Source organism: Berghia stephanieae, chromosome 2, assembly GCF_034508935.2.
Source record: "Berghia stephanieae isolate SIO BIC M18660-M18661 chromosome 2, UCSD_Bste_1.3, whole genome shotgun sequence".
Lineage (NCBI taxonomy): Eukaryota > Metazoa > Mollusca > Gastropoda > Nudibranchia > Aeolidiidae > Berghia > Berghia stephanieae.
Window position 1 is genome coordinate 112,140,479 of NC_088361.1, and position 15,589 is coordinate 112,156,067.

Here is a 15,589-nt window from a genome sequence, read left to right on the forward strand (position 1 = left end):
TATGTGTTAGATTGTTCGCAAATTCTGCCTTTGTGTTCCACTGTTCGATTAGAATTAATCTCTATTTTATCCGTTTATTTGAAAAGATTCTGCACTTTATAAATAAGACCATAACGCTTATGTCTGGACTGGGTATTCGCCAATTTTCCTATTGTGTTCCACTTTTCGAATCGAAATAACATCTAGTCTATCCGTTTATTTGCAAAGTTTCTGCACTTTATAAATAAGACCATAACGCTTATGTCTGGACCGGGCATTCGCAAATTCTGCTTATGTGTTCCACTTTTCGAATCGAATTAATCTCTATTTTATCCGTTTATTTGCAAATATTCTGCACTTTATAAATAAGACCATAACGCTTATGTCTGGACTGGGTATTCGCAAATTTTCCTATTGTGTTCCACTTTTCGAATCGAAATAACATCTAGTCTATCCGTTTATTTGCAAAGTTTCTGCATTTTATAAATAAGACCACGACACTTATGTGTTAGATTGTTCGCAAATTCTGCCTTTGTGTTCCACTGTTCGATTAGAATTAATCTCTATTTTATCCGTTTATTTGAAAAGATTCTGCATTTTATAAATAATAATAATTGTTCAAAATTTTACCTCACACCCGATATTACAAGTACAAGTGAGCCAGGTGATGAAGATTGTCAAACAGTGTGACAGATGAAATAGGAAGAGAGAGAGAGAGGATGAGAGAGAGATTCGTTTTTTGTTCAAAATTTCTCTCTCTCTCTCTCTCTCATATTGCACAAGGTTGTACTATTTTACTATTTATCAAGAACAGCCAAGGTGGCAACCCAGTCTCTGTATAAACTAAGCAAGATGGCAACAGGGACCTCGCTCCTTATCCAATGCCGAAGCTTTAATTTGAGTCAAACGGTTTGGTTAAAAAAAAAACACCCAAAATAAGTTCGTGTGTGATGGAAGTTGAAGTCGGCTTATTATAAAATCGTTTATGATCTGTTTGGATTACCCTTTTTAAATAGAAAAGGTGAATATAACATAAACTTGAAGAATAGGCAAGCTAAATGAAAATTAAATTGACTGATTAAATGAGTACGCGAGGCTAAGTTGCGAACGACTACTGGGTTCCGACATTCCGATCCCAGTGTCATTCATGTTCACCGTACCGTGTTACTGTCTACACACTACACTGCATTGTTAGTGACTGGTCATGTCTTTTTTGTTTGTATGTTTTACGCAAGCTTAATAAAAATTAAATTGACTGATTAAATGAATACGTGAGGCAGAGTTGCGAACGACTCATGGGTTCCGACATTCCGACCCCAATGTCAGTGTCAGTCATGTTCACCGTACTGTGTTACTGTCTACACACTACACGGCATTGTTAGTGACTGGTCATGCCTTTTTTGTTTGTATGTTTCTTTTAATATGGGTCAATTTACAAAGAATAATAATAGAAATGTTCAAAACAAAAACTAGATTCACTATTACGTGCCTGTAATGAAGTGCTTTCCACAAACCGTGAGCGAGAATGATGGTGGAGGTAATGGCAACCATGTGGGGTTTGTTATTGCTTCCTGCCTCCGTCAACCCACGCATCCAGTTGCGTAACCCACGCTGAATCTGACCAATAGAACCATTGAACACCGACTATATCCGTAGTTTACCCGGGTTACTTTTACCTTTACCCTATGCCTATTTATTACATTTTTATGAGACAAATTATAGACGTTGTATCAAAGATAATGTTTTTAGTTTATACATGTTAATGACAGTTGAATAAAACCATCTGTGCACATGCTCATTTTTAATACATTTTTTCCAATTTTGAAAAGTACCAAAAATCTCTAGGATTGAGTGAGTTAACCCACTCAACCCAAGCACAATCTTGGTTGTGATTAATTTTATTTAGCCTATCAACATTTTTCTGAGACAGATTGATTAAGGTACTGTTTTTTTTTATCGTAAAGGCAGTTGAATAAAACTATGTACATGCCAGTTTTCTTATGGATTGAATAACGGAGTATATTTTTTTTTTTCGATTTTGAAAAAAAATCTCCAGGGAGGGGGGAAGCATTGAGGTAGTAGAGGGTCGGTTGAGTGAGTTAATGATTTGTTTGGTGGACTCATTATTGATTTTAAGTTGTTTTTATTTTTGGCATAATCTGTTAGGTGGAATTTTAAGTTGTTCTTGTTTTTGGCTTATTTTTTGTTTGGAATATAAGTTGTTTTTGTTTTTAGATATTGATAGGAATGGGGATTCTCATTAATTTTCTCTCCATTTTATTTTTTTTCTTCCTTTTATTTTGTTGTTGTTTGTTATCAACCCATTTACAATATTTTTTAAAGCTCTAATCAGTTTTTATTTGCTTGTGCAGTACCTCTTTCCTGAGATATGTAAAGGACAATTTCTTCAAGTTGCCAGATTTTTCAAGCCCTTGTACTTTAACTTTTAATCATAGTCTATTTGTTTCAATCTCTCTGTCGTTTACTTTCTCCATAGAAGAATATGGGTAAGGCGAGTCCTCGTCCTACCCCAGCCCCTTTAAGCCCACGAACTGACAATGTGCCGTCTTCATCACAGACTCTTAAAGGAATGAAGTCCCCGAAATCACCCGTGACTCCGAAGAAAGAGCTCAATGTTAACAATAACAGGATGTCCCTGCCAGCGACTCCAGTGGCAATCTTTCAGATGTCGCCAGCCTCGTCGTCAAAGAAGTTGCCCTCTCCTAAAGTTTCATCAAGTCCTGGAGTGAAGCAAAATGTTAAGGTGTGATATGCATTAAAAAATATTTTTTTTTTTAGTTGTTTTTCTTGTCTTGTGCTTTTCTGTGACTGGCAGTTCTGTTTCTATTAGAATGGGTTTTATTTTAAAAATATTTTTGTTTATTCATGATAATTAAAATTTTTGTGAACTTCAATAGCGCTTTACAAGGGGTCCCTGGCCAACAGGTGATATTTCAACTTTTTCGGACAGAGACAACGCTGTTAACGGTCAGGTACTCGTTTTACACCTCAGTAGGATGAGAGAATGTGAGTAAAGAGCCTTTTCTAAGGAATCAACTGCGCTGAGCAAGGCTCGTACCCAGGACCTTCCGATCTGAAACCGAGTGTCATAATATCACAAGACCGCATAGCCGCACTCACGTTTTCTCATTCAAATAGAAATGAAAAAAAAGGATAAAGTATTTGATGTCACCAAATCTACTTTAACTTAATAAGAAATGAGGTGGTTATTCAATGGTTCCAATATCTTTTTTTCCCCAAAGATTTTCCTGGTTTTTTTTTTTTTACCGGTTAGCGAAGTCTCAGGTTTGAGAGTTTTGCCTGACCTCCCATAGTGGGCAGGGAGGCACTTACCTTGTCTTCTATCCCCCTATATCTGTTTCCCAACATGCTTTCTGTCTTTGTCTTAGAATTAGATTACTTGGTTTTGTCTTGGTCCTGGCAGGATACCCTATCTGCGAGGGAAACAGTCAAATGTATAGTTATAGTTTTGGGAGATGATATTTTTTGTCTTGTAAATCATCTGTCTGTTATGCACTGTATTATGTTTTGTTTACATGTTATACATGATTTGTAAACATTTGAGTGTGTTCCTCTTAGTGGGGACCTGTACTTGTGACAGGATGAGACATCGAGGTGATCTCAAACTAAGTACTGCTCTTGGAATCTACATCTGTTCCCTATTTGAACCAATTCCCCTTTGTTTTACTTTTTCTTGTGTACTTAAGTTGTAATTCTAAAACTTTTTACTATACCATTTTCTTCCTTTTTACTGGCGCTGATATGACCTAAATGTGTTGCAAGCGCCGTAAAACCCTCAAAACAAAAAAACTAGTTTTTGCCAAGATGAGGGTCATTTAAATTGATGTTTGAAGGACAAGTTCTCTGGCCAAATTTTTTCATGCATTTCTTTCCAGAGTATGGCAGTTATTGGTTTTTTAAAAATTATGTAGAAAAATCCTGCATTCCTTGACGACTGAGTGAACAATAATTTTTCCCTATCATAATTCATCTAACTTATTTTTTAAAAATAAATGGTTGAAAAATTTGTTATGTACCCAAGTCAAATGACGTCACATCCATTTTAAAGCATTTTCAATTTAAAACCCAGTGGTGAGAACACTTTATATAAAAATGCTTGTTATACTGCCAATGCTACTGAACAAAATTGTCTTCCAAGTTTTTGATCACATTGAAAAAATAGATAAACCAATAAATGTTGGTTTAATAGCTGTTTACCTAGTTATTACAAGTATGATTTCTAATTAGAGTGTAGATGGTGATTCATTCCAAATACTGGTGAAGTCCTACAACATTGACCAGATTCATTATACTGCCACACTCGCTATACCCCAATTGTGTCTTGGTCCCAATCATGGCGGTTTAACAAGGTTTCACTGTACTATGTCTTCTTCTCTCATGGGGTGATTATCAATTCTCTGCAGGCTGCTGGGAGTCCTTATTCAAAGAAAGGTTCTAACCTGAGGAAGAGTATTTCTGATCTTCGTCGACGGTCCATGCCTGTGTTTGAAATGGATGAAACTGCATCTCCTACACCAATGCAGTCCCAGAGTGAGTTTGGCCTCATAATGAGAATGTTGGTTTTGTTCATAATGTAAAACTGCCAATTTCAAAACTTTCCTGAAATTTTCCATGTTTGTTTTTTTAAAAGTTTATTTTATTGTTTTGATAATTTTTTATCTTATTAACTCTCTCGATTTCATATGCATAGAAAATCAAACAAATTTGTTTGATTTTCAGTGAGGGTGAATTCGAGAGTTAACATAATGTTTTATTAATACTTTAAGTCTTTTATGACTTTATTTTTACCATTTGACTAGTTGCAGTCCTAAATGTCTGATTATTTTAGTGGTTCTCACATGAGTTCAGCTTCATATTATATGAACACATTTATACCGGCTTTTAGTCCCATTGGTTACAAACGTGGTCAATAAAGAACACTAGAATAAAGTCTGAGTCGTTTCACAATTCAGTTGTATATATTTGAAGTTTACTTCCCAGATTAAAATATTGTTTCAGTACTTTGTGGGTAAAAAAAGAAACCTTGTATAGTTTGTAATTATTATGATACAATGATCAATATATGATTGATTAAGGGTGATCATTTTAACTATTCGTGATATAAACACGACTTAACGAAGGGACAAAGGATAAATAGTAACCATGTCATAAAGAAATGCATATATATATATATATAAATGTGTGTGTGTGTGTGAGACAGAGAGAGAGAGAGACAGGGATGGATAGATAGAGAGAGAGACTGGTAAATGTTTACATTTCATTATTACCAGTACCAATTTTACAGCTACAACACTGCGTTGTTTTACAATGCTTAGCTCTGTACTTGCTGTGTGTTTAGTCTTTTCTCTCATGTCAATCAGTGCAACATTCTACTTTTGACTTTGCAGTATATCCCTGTGGCTTTTAACAATATGACTTTATGATGAAAGTCGCAAACTGTGTGCAATGAAAGAATAGATGTACATGACTGGCTTGCATTGTCAAAAAACTGGTTTCAGTTGTATTTTTAACGTTTTCAATTGGTTGTTTTGCCTTGAATGTATTTGTTCTATTTTACTTTGCATAGAGGTTTTGATTTTTTTCTCATTTTTTATCTCCAGAGAGTGGAACGCCAGTGGCGCAGATAAAGAGAAAATCTCCCGGATTTCATATGCCAAGTGCTAAAAGAAAACGAGTTTCATTTGGACCAGACCTTAGTCCTGAACATTTTGATAAAAATTTACCTCCCAAGACTCCTGTAAAACGGGGAGCAACTCCCAATTTAAACGCCTTGTTGATAAGGCGTTCTGTTGCCAAGGAGAATATGGTATCTTCGACTCCTACAAAATCAAGGAGTCCATCACCTTCTAAGAAAGCAACCCCAGGAAAATCTAGGAGCCCTTCACCAGCTAAGAAGGCAACCCCAGCAAAAGCAAGAAGCCCTTCACCTGCAAAGAAAGCAACCCCAGCAAAAGCAGTGAGCCCATCACCTGCTAAGAAAGCAACCCCAGCAAAAGCAAGGAGTCCATCACCAGCTAAGAAAGCAACCCCAGCAAAAGCAGTGAGTCCATCACATGCTAAGAAGGCAACCCCAGCAAAAGCAGTGAGCCCATCACCTAAGAAAGCAACCCCAGCAAAAGCAAGAAGCCCATCACCAGCTAAGAAAGCAACCCCAGCAAAAGCAGTGAGCCCATCACCTGCTAAGAAGGCAACCCCAGCAAAATCAAGAAGCCCTTCACCTTCTAAGAAAGCTACTCCAGCCAAAGGAAGAAGTCCTTCACCTAAGAAAGCTACTCCAGCTAAGGGAAGAAGTCCTTCACCTAAGAAAGCAACCCCAGCAAAAGCAGTGAGCCCATCACCTGCTAAGAAGGCAACCCCAGCAAAATCAAGAAGCCCTTCACCTTCTAAGAAAGCTACTCCAGCTAAAGGAAGAAGTCCTTCACCTTCTAAGAAAGCTACCCCAGCCAAAGGAAGAAGTCCTTCACCTAAGAAAGCTACTCCAGCTAAGGGAAGAAGTCCTTCACCTAAGAAAGCTACCCCAGCTAAGGGAAGAAGTCCTTCACCTTCTAAGAAAGCTACCCCAGCCAAAGGAAGAAGTCCTTCATCAACCAAGAAAGCTACCCCAGCAAAGGAAATAAGCTCTGTGGCCACATTGAATGACACTCCAAGCATTCAAATAAGTACCTCATCCACTTTGAATACTACCCCTGCTAGAGGGAGACCCCCATCTTCTAAAAAGGCTACGCCAGCCAAAGGAAGAAGTCCTTCACCTAAGAAAGCTACTCCAGCCAAAGGAAGAAGTCCTTCACCTAAGAAAGCTACCCCAGCTAAGGGAAGAAGTCCTTCACCTAAGAAAGCTACCCCGGCCAAAGGAAGAAGCCCTTCATCAACCAAGAAAGCTACCCCAGCAAAGGAAATAAGCCCTGTGAACATATTGAATGACACTCCAACCATTCAAATAAGTACTTTATCCACTTTGAATGCTACCCCTGCTAGAGGGAGACCCCCATCTTCTAAAAAGGCTACGCCAGCCAAAGGAAGAAGTCCTTCACCTAAGAAAGCTACCCCAGCCAAAGGAATAAGTCCTTCACCTAAGAAAGCTACCCCAGCCAAGGGAAGAAGTCCTTCACCTAAGAAAGCTACCCCAGCCAAGGGAAGAAGTCCTTCACCTTCTAAGAAAGCTACCCCAGCCAAGGGAAGAAGTCCTTCACCTTCTAAGAAAGCTACCCCAGCCAAGGGAAGAAGTCCTTCTTCTAAGAAAGCAACCCCAGCAATGGAAATAAGCACTGTAGCCATATCAAATGACACCCCAAGCGTTCAAATAAGCACATCAATTACTTTGAATGCTACCCCTGCTAGAGGGAGACCCCCATCTTCTAAAAAGGCTACCCCAGCCAAAGGAAGAAGCCCTTCACCAACCAAGAAAGCTACCCCAGCCAAGGGAAGAGGTCCTTCACCCTCCAAGAAAGCTACCCCAGCCAAAGGAAGAAGTCCTTCACCTAAGAAAGCTACTCCAGCAAAGGAAATAAGCTCTGTGGTCATATTGAATGACACTCCAACCATTCAGATAAGTACCTCATCCACTTTGAATGCTACCCCTGCTAGAGGGAGACCCCCATCTTCTAAAAAGGCTACGCCAGCCAAGGGAAGAAGTCCTTCACCAACCAAGAAAGCTACCCCAGCCAAGGGAAAGAGTCCTTCACCTAAGAAAGCTACCCCAGCCAAGGGAAGAAGTCTTTCACCCTCCAAGAAAGCTACCCCAGCCAAGGGAAGAAGTCCTTCACCTACTAAGAAAGCTACTCCGACTAGAGGAAGAATGTCATCACCTTTAACAAAGGCTAGGAGATCCTCTGTCAAGGGAGGTCAATCATCAAACAGTCTTATTATCTCTCCCGATGGAGGTGATCTATTTTCTCAGTTGACACCTCTTGTGAGAAAGACTGCCGGCTCTGAAACTGTAATTGAAGAAACTCCTAAGAGCTCCAAGAAAGGTGGAAGAAAAAGCAGTGTGAAGCTGATGAAGACACCTGAACAGGAAATCACAAGCCCAATTGGTATGAAGAGACTTCTTAAAACACCTAAAGCTTCGAGCTCGAGTCCTGTTAATCATGCAGGTATAAAGAGACTTATGAAGACTCCGAAAGCAAGCAGTCCTGCTAGTCCGAGCGGTGTCAAGAGATTGATGAAGACTCCTAAGGTTGCTTCTGCAAATGAAACTATTAAAGCATCAAGCCCATCAGGTCTTCAAAGAATTTTTAAGACCCCTAAAAATGCAAAGGGGAGACGTTCAACAGTCAGCCCTGCAGCGTTGCAAAATCTGCTCAAAACTCCTGATGCTAAATCTCCAAAAGTGGTCAAATCTGTCCATATCAATGCCACAAGTCCACTTGGAGCCGTGCGTCATGCTAAGACACCTGTTGTGAAGAGAGCTGGGCACCAAACCAGCAGTCCTGCTGCCTTGAAAGCCTTGGCCAAATCTCCCAAAGGAAAATTGGCCTTAGCCTATAACCTGTCTGATCAAGCTTTGGTGTCACCAGCTGCTAAATCACCCAAGTTGTCCAGCCCACGCTCCAAGTCACCTGCCAAAACCCCAACCAACCTGTCTCCAGTGAGATCTCGACCTCAGTCCTTGAAGTCTGGACGAACTCCTAGAGCGAAAACTGTCTTCGATTCCTCTCCGAAAACGGTCACTCCAAAATCATCCAGAAAGTCAGTTGATAAAGCATCGTCTTCCGCCTCCAAGCAAATCCTGAAGGAAAAAATTGCTAGATATGCCAGTCCTGGTGAGAAAATAATTCCACCCCCAAGGGATATGAACAAAGTTGTTGCTCTCAGGGCTATTCATGGAGTAACACCCAAGCTTTCTGTGCTTCAAGGTGCTGCAGCCAAAACACCAAAATCTATTGGGAAGCGAAATGCAGCAACTCCCAAGTCAGGAAGGAAGAGTCTTGTGAAAACCCCAGTGTCCAAAAAGAAAGTGAGAACTTGGGCTGACATCGTGAAGACGGCTCCAGCAAGGCAGCCATTACAACCTGCAGCCGCAAAGAAGAAGACTCCAAAGAAGGTAACGTTTTCTTCCTTAGCTTTGATTAGACTTGAATCAGTGCTGATGGTTTTCCTCGGATTCCGTGGAAATCCGCGATTTCCGAGCCAAAGGAGGAATTTCCTCCTTTTTATAAAAAATTGCTCCCCCTGCCCCAACCCCCAATCAATGTATTGGCAGTGAGAGAGTTGATTTTTGGTGGAACATACAGGTGCAGTTTCCCACTCTCCAGAAGTTAGCTGGAGTTTCAATGCTAATTTATCATCTCAAATTGCTCTTAAGGTTAATGCAGTTAAAATGGGGCCTTGTAGGCAATTGTATTGTTAAAGATGTTCCTCCTTTGTCAATGTTTGTCGCCATCAGCACTGTTGAATGTTTATTAGTAAAATTCATTAATAGCTGCCAAAATTTTAAATATTTAATTGCCAATTATACTGTATTATTTATGACTCTATTAAGGCACCATAGAATTAGTTTTAATTGTAGAGTTTTTCAAAAAAAAATTTCACCCATTCAGATTATTTTTTAATCCTCCGTGGGAGGGTCTATCAATCAATACACTGTATATGAAAATATAGATTGTGACTTCCATCTCTCATTTCTCTTTTGGTACTCTTCTAATCCAGGTGGTGAAGAAGGTCAAACCCAGGGCTGAGCCAAGCCCTGGCCAGGTGGCTTCTCCGGCTGTCGTCTACATTGGAAAAAAAGTTTTCGGCACGAAGGCCAAGACACCCAAGCCGTTGCCTCGTAAAGGAAGAAAGCAGTCCGTGGTAAGTCAAACGTAATTTTTTCCTCCCGTGGCTATGTGGTCTTGTGGTATGACACTCGCTTTTGGATCGGAAGGTCCTCGTTCTCAGTGCTTCCTCTTTTCCGCTTTTATGCGGATTTCCGCATTTTTAATGATCCGTGAAAAATCCGCACTTGTCAAAAACCAAGAGAAATATCCGCTGAAAATTTCAAGAAAAATTTTTTTGCCATGAACTAATGTCAGATGTTGGACTTTTAGAAAATCACTCTTCTGAAACTTGGTAAAATTCCCATGATGAAGATGCAATAACAAAGTTAATTGTGTCTGAGGGTGATTACATTGGTTTGTTTGAAGCTAATTAAGGTTTTCTTGTTGACCGGTAATTCCTGTCATGTCAGGAAGATGAAAATAAAATTTTCTTTCAATTTTTTGCTCCTCAGAAGGTTATTGGAGTGCTTAACAAAAATCATAATTTTGATGCCAAATGGCTCTAATTGCATGTCAATTTTTAAAATTTTCCGGGGGGAGCATGCCCTCGGACCCCCCAAGGTGGGCTCCCGCCTTCGGCGGGCTTTTAAAATAATCCTCCTTTTTGACAATTTCTTGGAGGAAGCACTGGTTCTGTGCATAGTTGAGTCCTTGGAAAAGGCTCTTCAATCGCATTCTCTCACCGTACTCAGGTGTAAAATGAGTGCCTGGCCGTTAACAGCATGATCCCTTGTAAAGCACTTTGAGCACGTTTTGTGGATATTGCGCTCAATAAAAAACCTAAGATGTCTGCAGTGGGCTCTGCCTATGGTTTAGTGTAAACACACTTGCTTTTGGAAACTATGGTTAAAGGTTCAAATCCTGTTGGTGCTTATTGAAGTGTTTTAATGGTTTCTGAGTCTAATCTATTGCTATTGTAGATTAACTTTGAAAAATATGTGCAAAAAGGTGATTTTTGTTTTTCTTCCAAATAAGATAAAAATAAATAATTATTTTTAAAAAGTTCCCTTTATTCATCCCATTGGGGAAATTTGTCTTTTGGGTTTATTCCAAGGGAAGACTCAGAATAACCCAGACGTCAGCCACACTGCAGTGCTGCAAACTGAGATAGGGCGAAGTAACTTGCTCAAGGCCACACAAAGCGGCGGAAATTCAAATTCAAACTCAATACTTTTCTGGTACGAAGCAAAAATGGAACCGCTGAGTCACACTACTCCCCTGCCTATTGGATCAATGTCAAAACAGTCACATCAATGTCAAAACAGTCACATCAATGTCAAAACATTCACATCAATGTCAAAACAGTCACATCAATGTCAAAACATTCACATCAATGTCAAAACATTCACATCAATGTCAAAACATTCACATCAATGTCAAACATTCACATCAATGTCAAAACATTCACATCAATGTCAAAACATTCACATCAATGTCAAAACATTCACATCAATGTCAAAACATTCACATCAATGTCAAAACAGTCACATCAATGTCAAAACAGTCACATCAATGTCAAAACATTCACATCAATGTCAAAACAGTCACATCAATGTCAAAACATTCACATCAATGTCAAAACATTCACATCAATGTCAAAACATCACATCAATGTCAAAACATTCACATCAATGTCAAAACAGTCACATCAATGTCAAAACATTCACATCAATGTCAAAACAGTCACATCAATGTCAAAACAGTCACATCAATGTCAAAACATTCACATCAATGTCAAAACAGTCACATCAATGTCAAAACATTCACTTCATTGTTAGTCTGTGTAACAATTGGAGCTTGAATGCAACCATTTCATTTTTTAAACTTGTTTTAAAGATTAGAAGAGCAATGGTACGGTAGCATTTTGTCCACTGTTTGTAACCCTGAATGCTATTTTAAAACATAATTGGAAGTGTCATTGCATTCTTTAAGTTTTGAAAATTCCTATCTTCATTTTATGCTCTTGATTAGATTCTTATAAGATTTGCCTCTTTTTTGCCATTCCTTTCTCTCTCTATTTCTTTTTCTTTCTTTTATCTTTAGTATATTTTAGTGATGTGTTATTTGTAAAATTTTTTATTTTATGAATTGTCTGCAGAGCAAGGCAAGGAAATCAATGGGAAACGTCAGTTATGCTGGAGTTGAAGACATGTTTAGAAGTCCCGAACCATCGTCATCTGGCAGCCCCAAACTCAGTGAAAGTGCCTTGTACGCCGATATCCCAGACACACCTACGGGACCCAATGAAATGATCGTATCCCCTCTGTCTACTAGTCGATCTAAGTCTCCTAAAGGGCGAAAGAGCGTCAAGTTGACAGGAATCAAAGAAATGTTTACAAGAAATCGACCACGGTCTGAAGCTAATTTGGTTGGCTTGAAGGAGCTTTACAAATCCCCTAAGTCTCCAGCCAGTGTCAGTTTGAAGGGAGTGAGGGAACTGTTGAAGACGCCAAAGCCTGTTCAAAGCGCTGCCAGTCCTCATGGATTGCAAGAGCTGTTTGTCACACCCAAGGTATGGGATTAAAGTTATCTATTGTGCGAGATTTAATCTTTAATGCTGGGTGGGGATCCTGACCTCCCATAGTGGGCAGGGAGGTACATGCTGTGTCGTCTATCCCCCCATACCGTTTTCCAATTGTTTCTTGGAATGAGATTACTTAGTTTTGTCCTGACCCTGGGCGGAGTCCCTTGGTTGGGAGGGAAACAGTCGAAGGTATAGTTATAGTTTTAGGAGATGATATTTTTTCCTTGTAAATCATCTCTCTGTTATGCATTGTATTATGTTTAGTTTACATATTATATTATATGATTAGTATACATTTGAGTGTATTCCTCTTAGTTGGGACCTGTGCTTGTGTCTGGATGAGACTTTTAGGTGATCTCAAACTAAGTACTTTGACGGTGTGCTCTCGGAATCTACATCTGTTCCCTATTTGAACCAATTCCCCTTTGTCTCACCCTTTCTTTTGTGCTTTAATTGTAATTCTAGAACTTTTTACTATCCCATTTTCTTCCTTTTTACTGGCACTGATATGGCCTTAATGTGTTGCAAGCGCCGTAAAACCTTTAAAAACATAAAACAATCTTTAATGATTTTAATTCTACCCTGACACATCAGTGAAAGTGCACCAGTATTTTGTTTATAATAATAATAATCGACTGCTGGCATTTTGGCTCTCATTGTCAGGTCATTTAAGTTTATGTTGGTGGGTAACTTGGATTTAGATTTGATTAGCATCTCTTTCAGGCAAACTGGGTTTGTTGGTCTGTCTTTCAGTCAGGCAAATTGTTCTCTCTTAACTTTCACCCTTGCCTGACACTGATGTGGCTTAATTGATTTGCAAGCGTCATGCATTTGTTAAAGAGAAACTACCATTTTGTTTGTAGTGTTTATTTTAAACATTGTTTGACTCTACACTTGGAAGTTTATTTACAAGACTGATATAATATAACTGATGTATAATGATGATGATGATAATAATAATAATAATAATAATAATAACAATAACAATAATAATAATGATAATAATAATAACAATAAAATAATAATAATAATAATGATATAATAATAATAACATAGTACGATTTGGCCAATCCAGAAAAAGAAAAAAAAAAAGAAAATCTGATAAAAATTATCTAATCTGCTTCTGTCACCACCTCCCCATCACTTATGCCTACCCAGTATGATGATAAAGGTAAGCTTCTCTTCATATTACAGTTCTGACCATTCTAGTACTTAAGTACATTAATAAATATGCCATTTTAAGACATGAATTTGGCGTCCGCGCCGCACCGCGTATAATAATACGTTTTTGCATTTTGAAAAGTTGGCAGCTATGTAATAATAATAATAATAATAACAACAATAATAGTAATAGTAATAATAGTAATAAAACCTATAATTATATTGCCCAGTAAATGCCAATTCATGGGAGGTAGACATTACAAGTTATTTATTTATTTAAAGAGAGGAAACACATCTGATTAGGTGTTTAAAAAATCAAAACAAGTGTATCCGTAGATGATCAATCACTCTATGTTAAGCATCTAATTACATTACTAGAATCCACCCACATCTGCCACTAATGCCAATTTAAATAGTACCAGAGATGAAAGTTGTCTTGGTATTCCATGGAGTCTCTGTGAAGTAAAAACTTTTTTTTGTGTGTGTGTGTGGGGGGGGGGGGGGGGGGCTAGAGGAATTAGCAAATTAATCATGTTTTGACAACATCAAAATAAGAAGCTTATTGGGGATTTGAACATCAACACAGGAGTGTTCAGGGATAATGATTGGACTCAATTCTCACCCCTGATCGTATGTATTCAGTATTCAGATCTCTTTAGGGGCCAAATTTAGCCAAATTCTGATTTTTCTCTTCTTTTTTTTTTATTGCTCCTTTTTTTTTTTTTACTCAGGGATGAACATATGTACAATTTGCACGATACTGCACCAATGGGGATATTAAAAATAAAAAAAAATAAAATTATTCCCTTAATTTATCCCATAGAGAAAATTTATCTTTAGGGTCTATTCCAAGGGAAGACTGGAATAACTCAGGCATCAGCCGCAAACTGAGCTAGGATGAAGTGACTTGCTCAAGGCTACACAATGCATCGGGTATTCGTCCTCGGTGCCTTTTGGGTATGAAGCAAAGACCGTACCGCTGAACCATGATACCCCCAGGGACAATTCATATAAATATCAGATTGGAAATAATGCATGCGGGTTTATAGGATAAGATAAGATGGACTTTATTTATCCACTTCCCGATCTCTACATTGAGTCCTGCCGTTTACTCATGAATCTTTATGAGATAATTATGCAAACAAAGTAAATAAAAATTACATGTTGACATAGAAATAAATTTAAAAAAAGCTTCTTAAACAAAACTTAACTTGTAAAAACCTCCCCAAATTCACTCCAACTCGGTCTTTCTCTATACAGATTTTTTTTTTTTTCAAAAAATTTTCAGATGTTTTGGTTAGCTGCCATTTGCCTATGCTCCTTGCTGGCAATGCACTTTTGAATAGGCAATCAAAACAAATGTGACTCGCTGTCTCAAACATTAGTGTAATATCTGGTTAAATTGAGCACTGAAATCTGAATTTAAAATTAAGTTAAAATATATGCAGACTTTTTTTTTGGGCGTGATTTATGAAATTGTGATTATTCTCAACCGTAATGAATAGCAGAGCTACCAACTGTCTGCCGAAAAGGTGTATTTTCACGCTTTTAGAATCAAATTACACATGTATGCTTTTTTTGTTCCACATTACGCCTTTTGACGTCATCAAGGTCGTGTTTGGGTGATTTAAGCAATTTTTTTTCTTTGGGTGAAATCTCGTCTCATCGTAAATGGAAGAAAGCTGCATTTTCATCATCCACTTCCAGCTTATCTTGTTTTCTGAAGCCTGAACCAGAAGCTTTATTTGGGCAGAAGTAGCCTTTACCAGATTAATTGTGAAGAGGAATTTTCCAATAGCGATTATAGATGATTGATATATGTTCATTTAAATGCTTTTGTTTTGCACATTGACACCTTTTTTCAGTCAAAATTACACCTTTGTTCATTCAAAATTACATTTTTTTTCAGTCAAAATTACACCTTTTCTTCAGTCAAAATTACACCATTTTTCAGTCAAAATTACACCTTTTCTTCAGTCAAAATTACACCTTTTCTTCAGTCAAAATTACACCTTTTCTTCAGTCAAAATTACACCTTTTCTTCAGTTGGGGTTGGCATCTCTGGAATTTGAAATTTATCCCAGAGTTTCATACGCGCTGCTATTCTATGAAGCACTGAGTTCAT

At 38.2% G+C, this 15,589-nt stretch overlaps 1 protein-coding gene across 7 annotated transcripts in view; it reads left to right on the forward strand.

The window, feature by feature from the left end:
• Window positions 1-15,589, forward strand: part of LOC144966253 (uncharacterized) — a 50,611-nt gene that overhangs the window by 30,316 nt on the left and 4,706 nt on the right. For 3 of the 7 annotated variants that reach the window (XM_078902448.1, XM_078902451.1, XM_078902450.1), the window contains exons 5-9: window positions 2,477-2,743; window positions 4,425-4,551; window positions 5,622-9,064; window positions 9,670-9,813; window positions 11,878-12,291. In XM_078902448.1, coding sequence (XP_078758574.1) covers window positions 2,477-2,743; window positions 4,425-4,551; window positions 5,622-9,064; window positions 9,670-9,813; window positions 11,878-12,291 — 4,395 coding nt within the window. The remainder of the gene's footprint in view (window positions 1-2,476; window positions 2,744-4,424; window positions 4,552-5,621; window positions 9,065-9,669; window positions 9,814-11,877; window positions 12,292-15,589) is intronic. The other 4 variants (XM_078902449.1, XM_078902452.1, XM_078902453.1 and 1 more) reach the window with 2 other exon arrangements.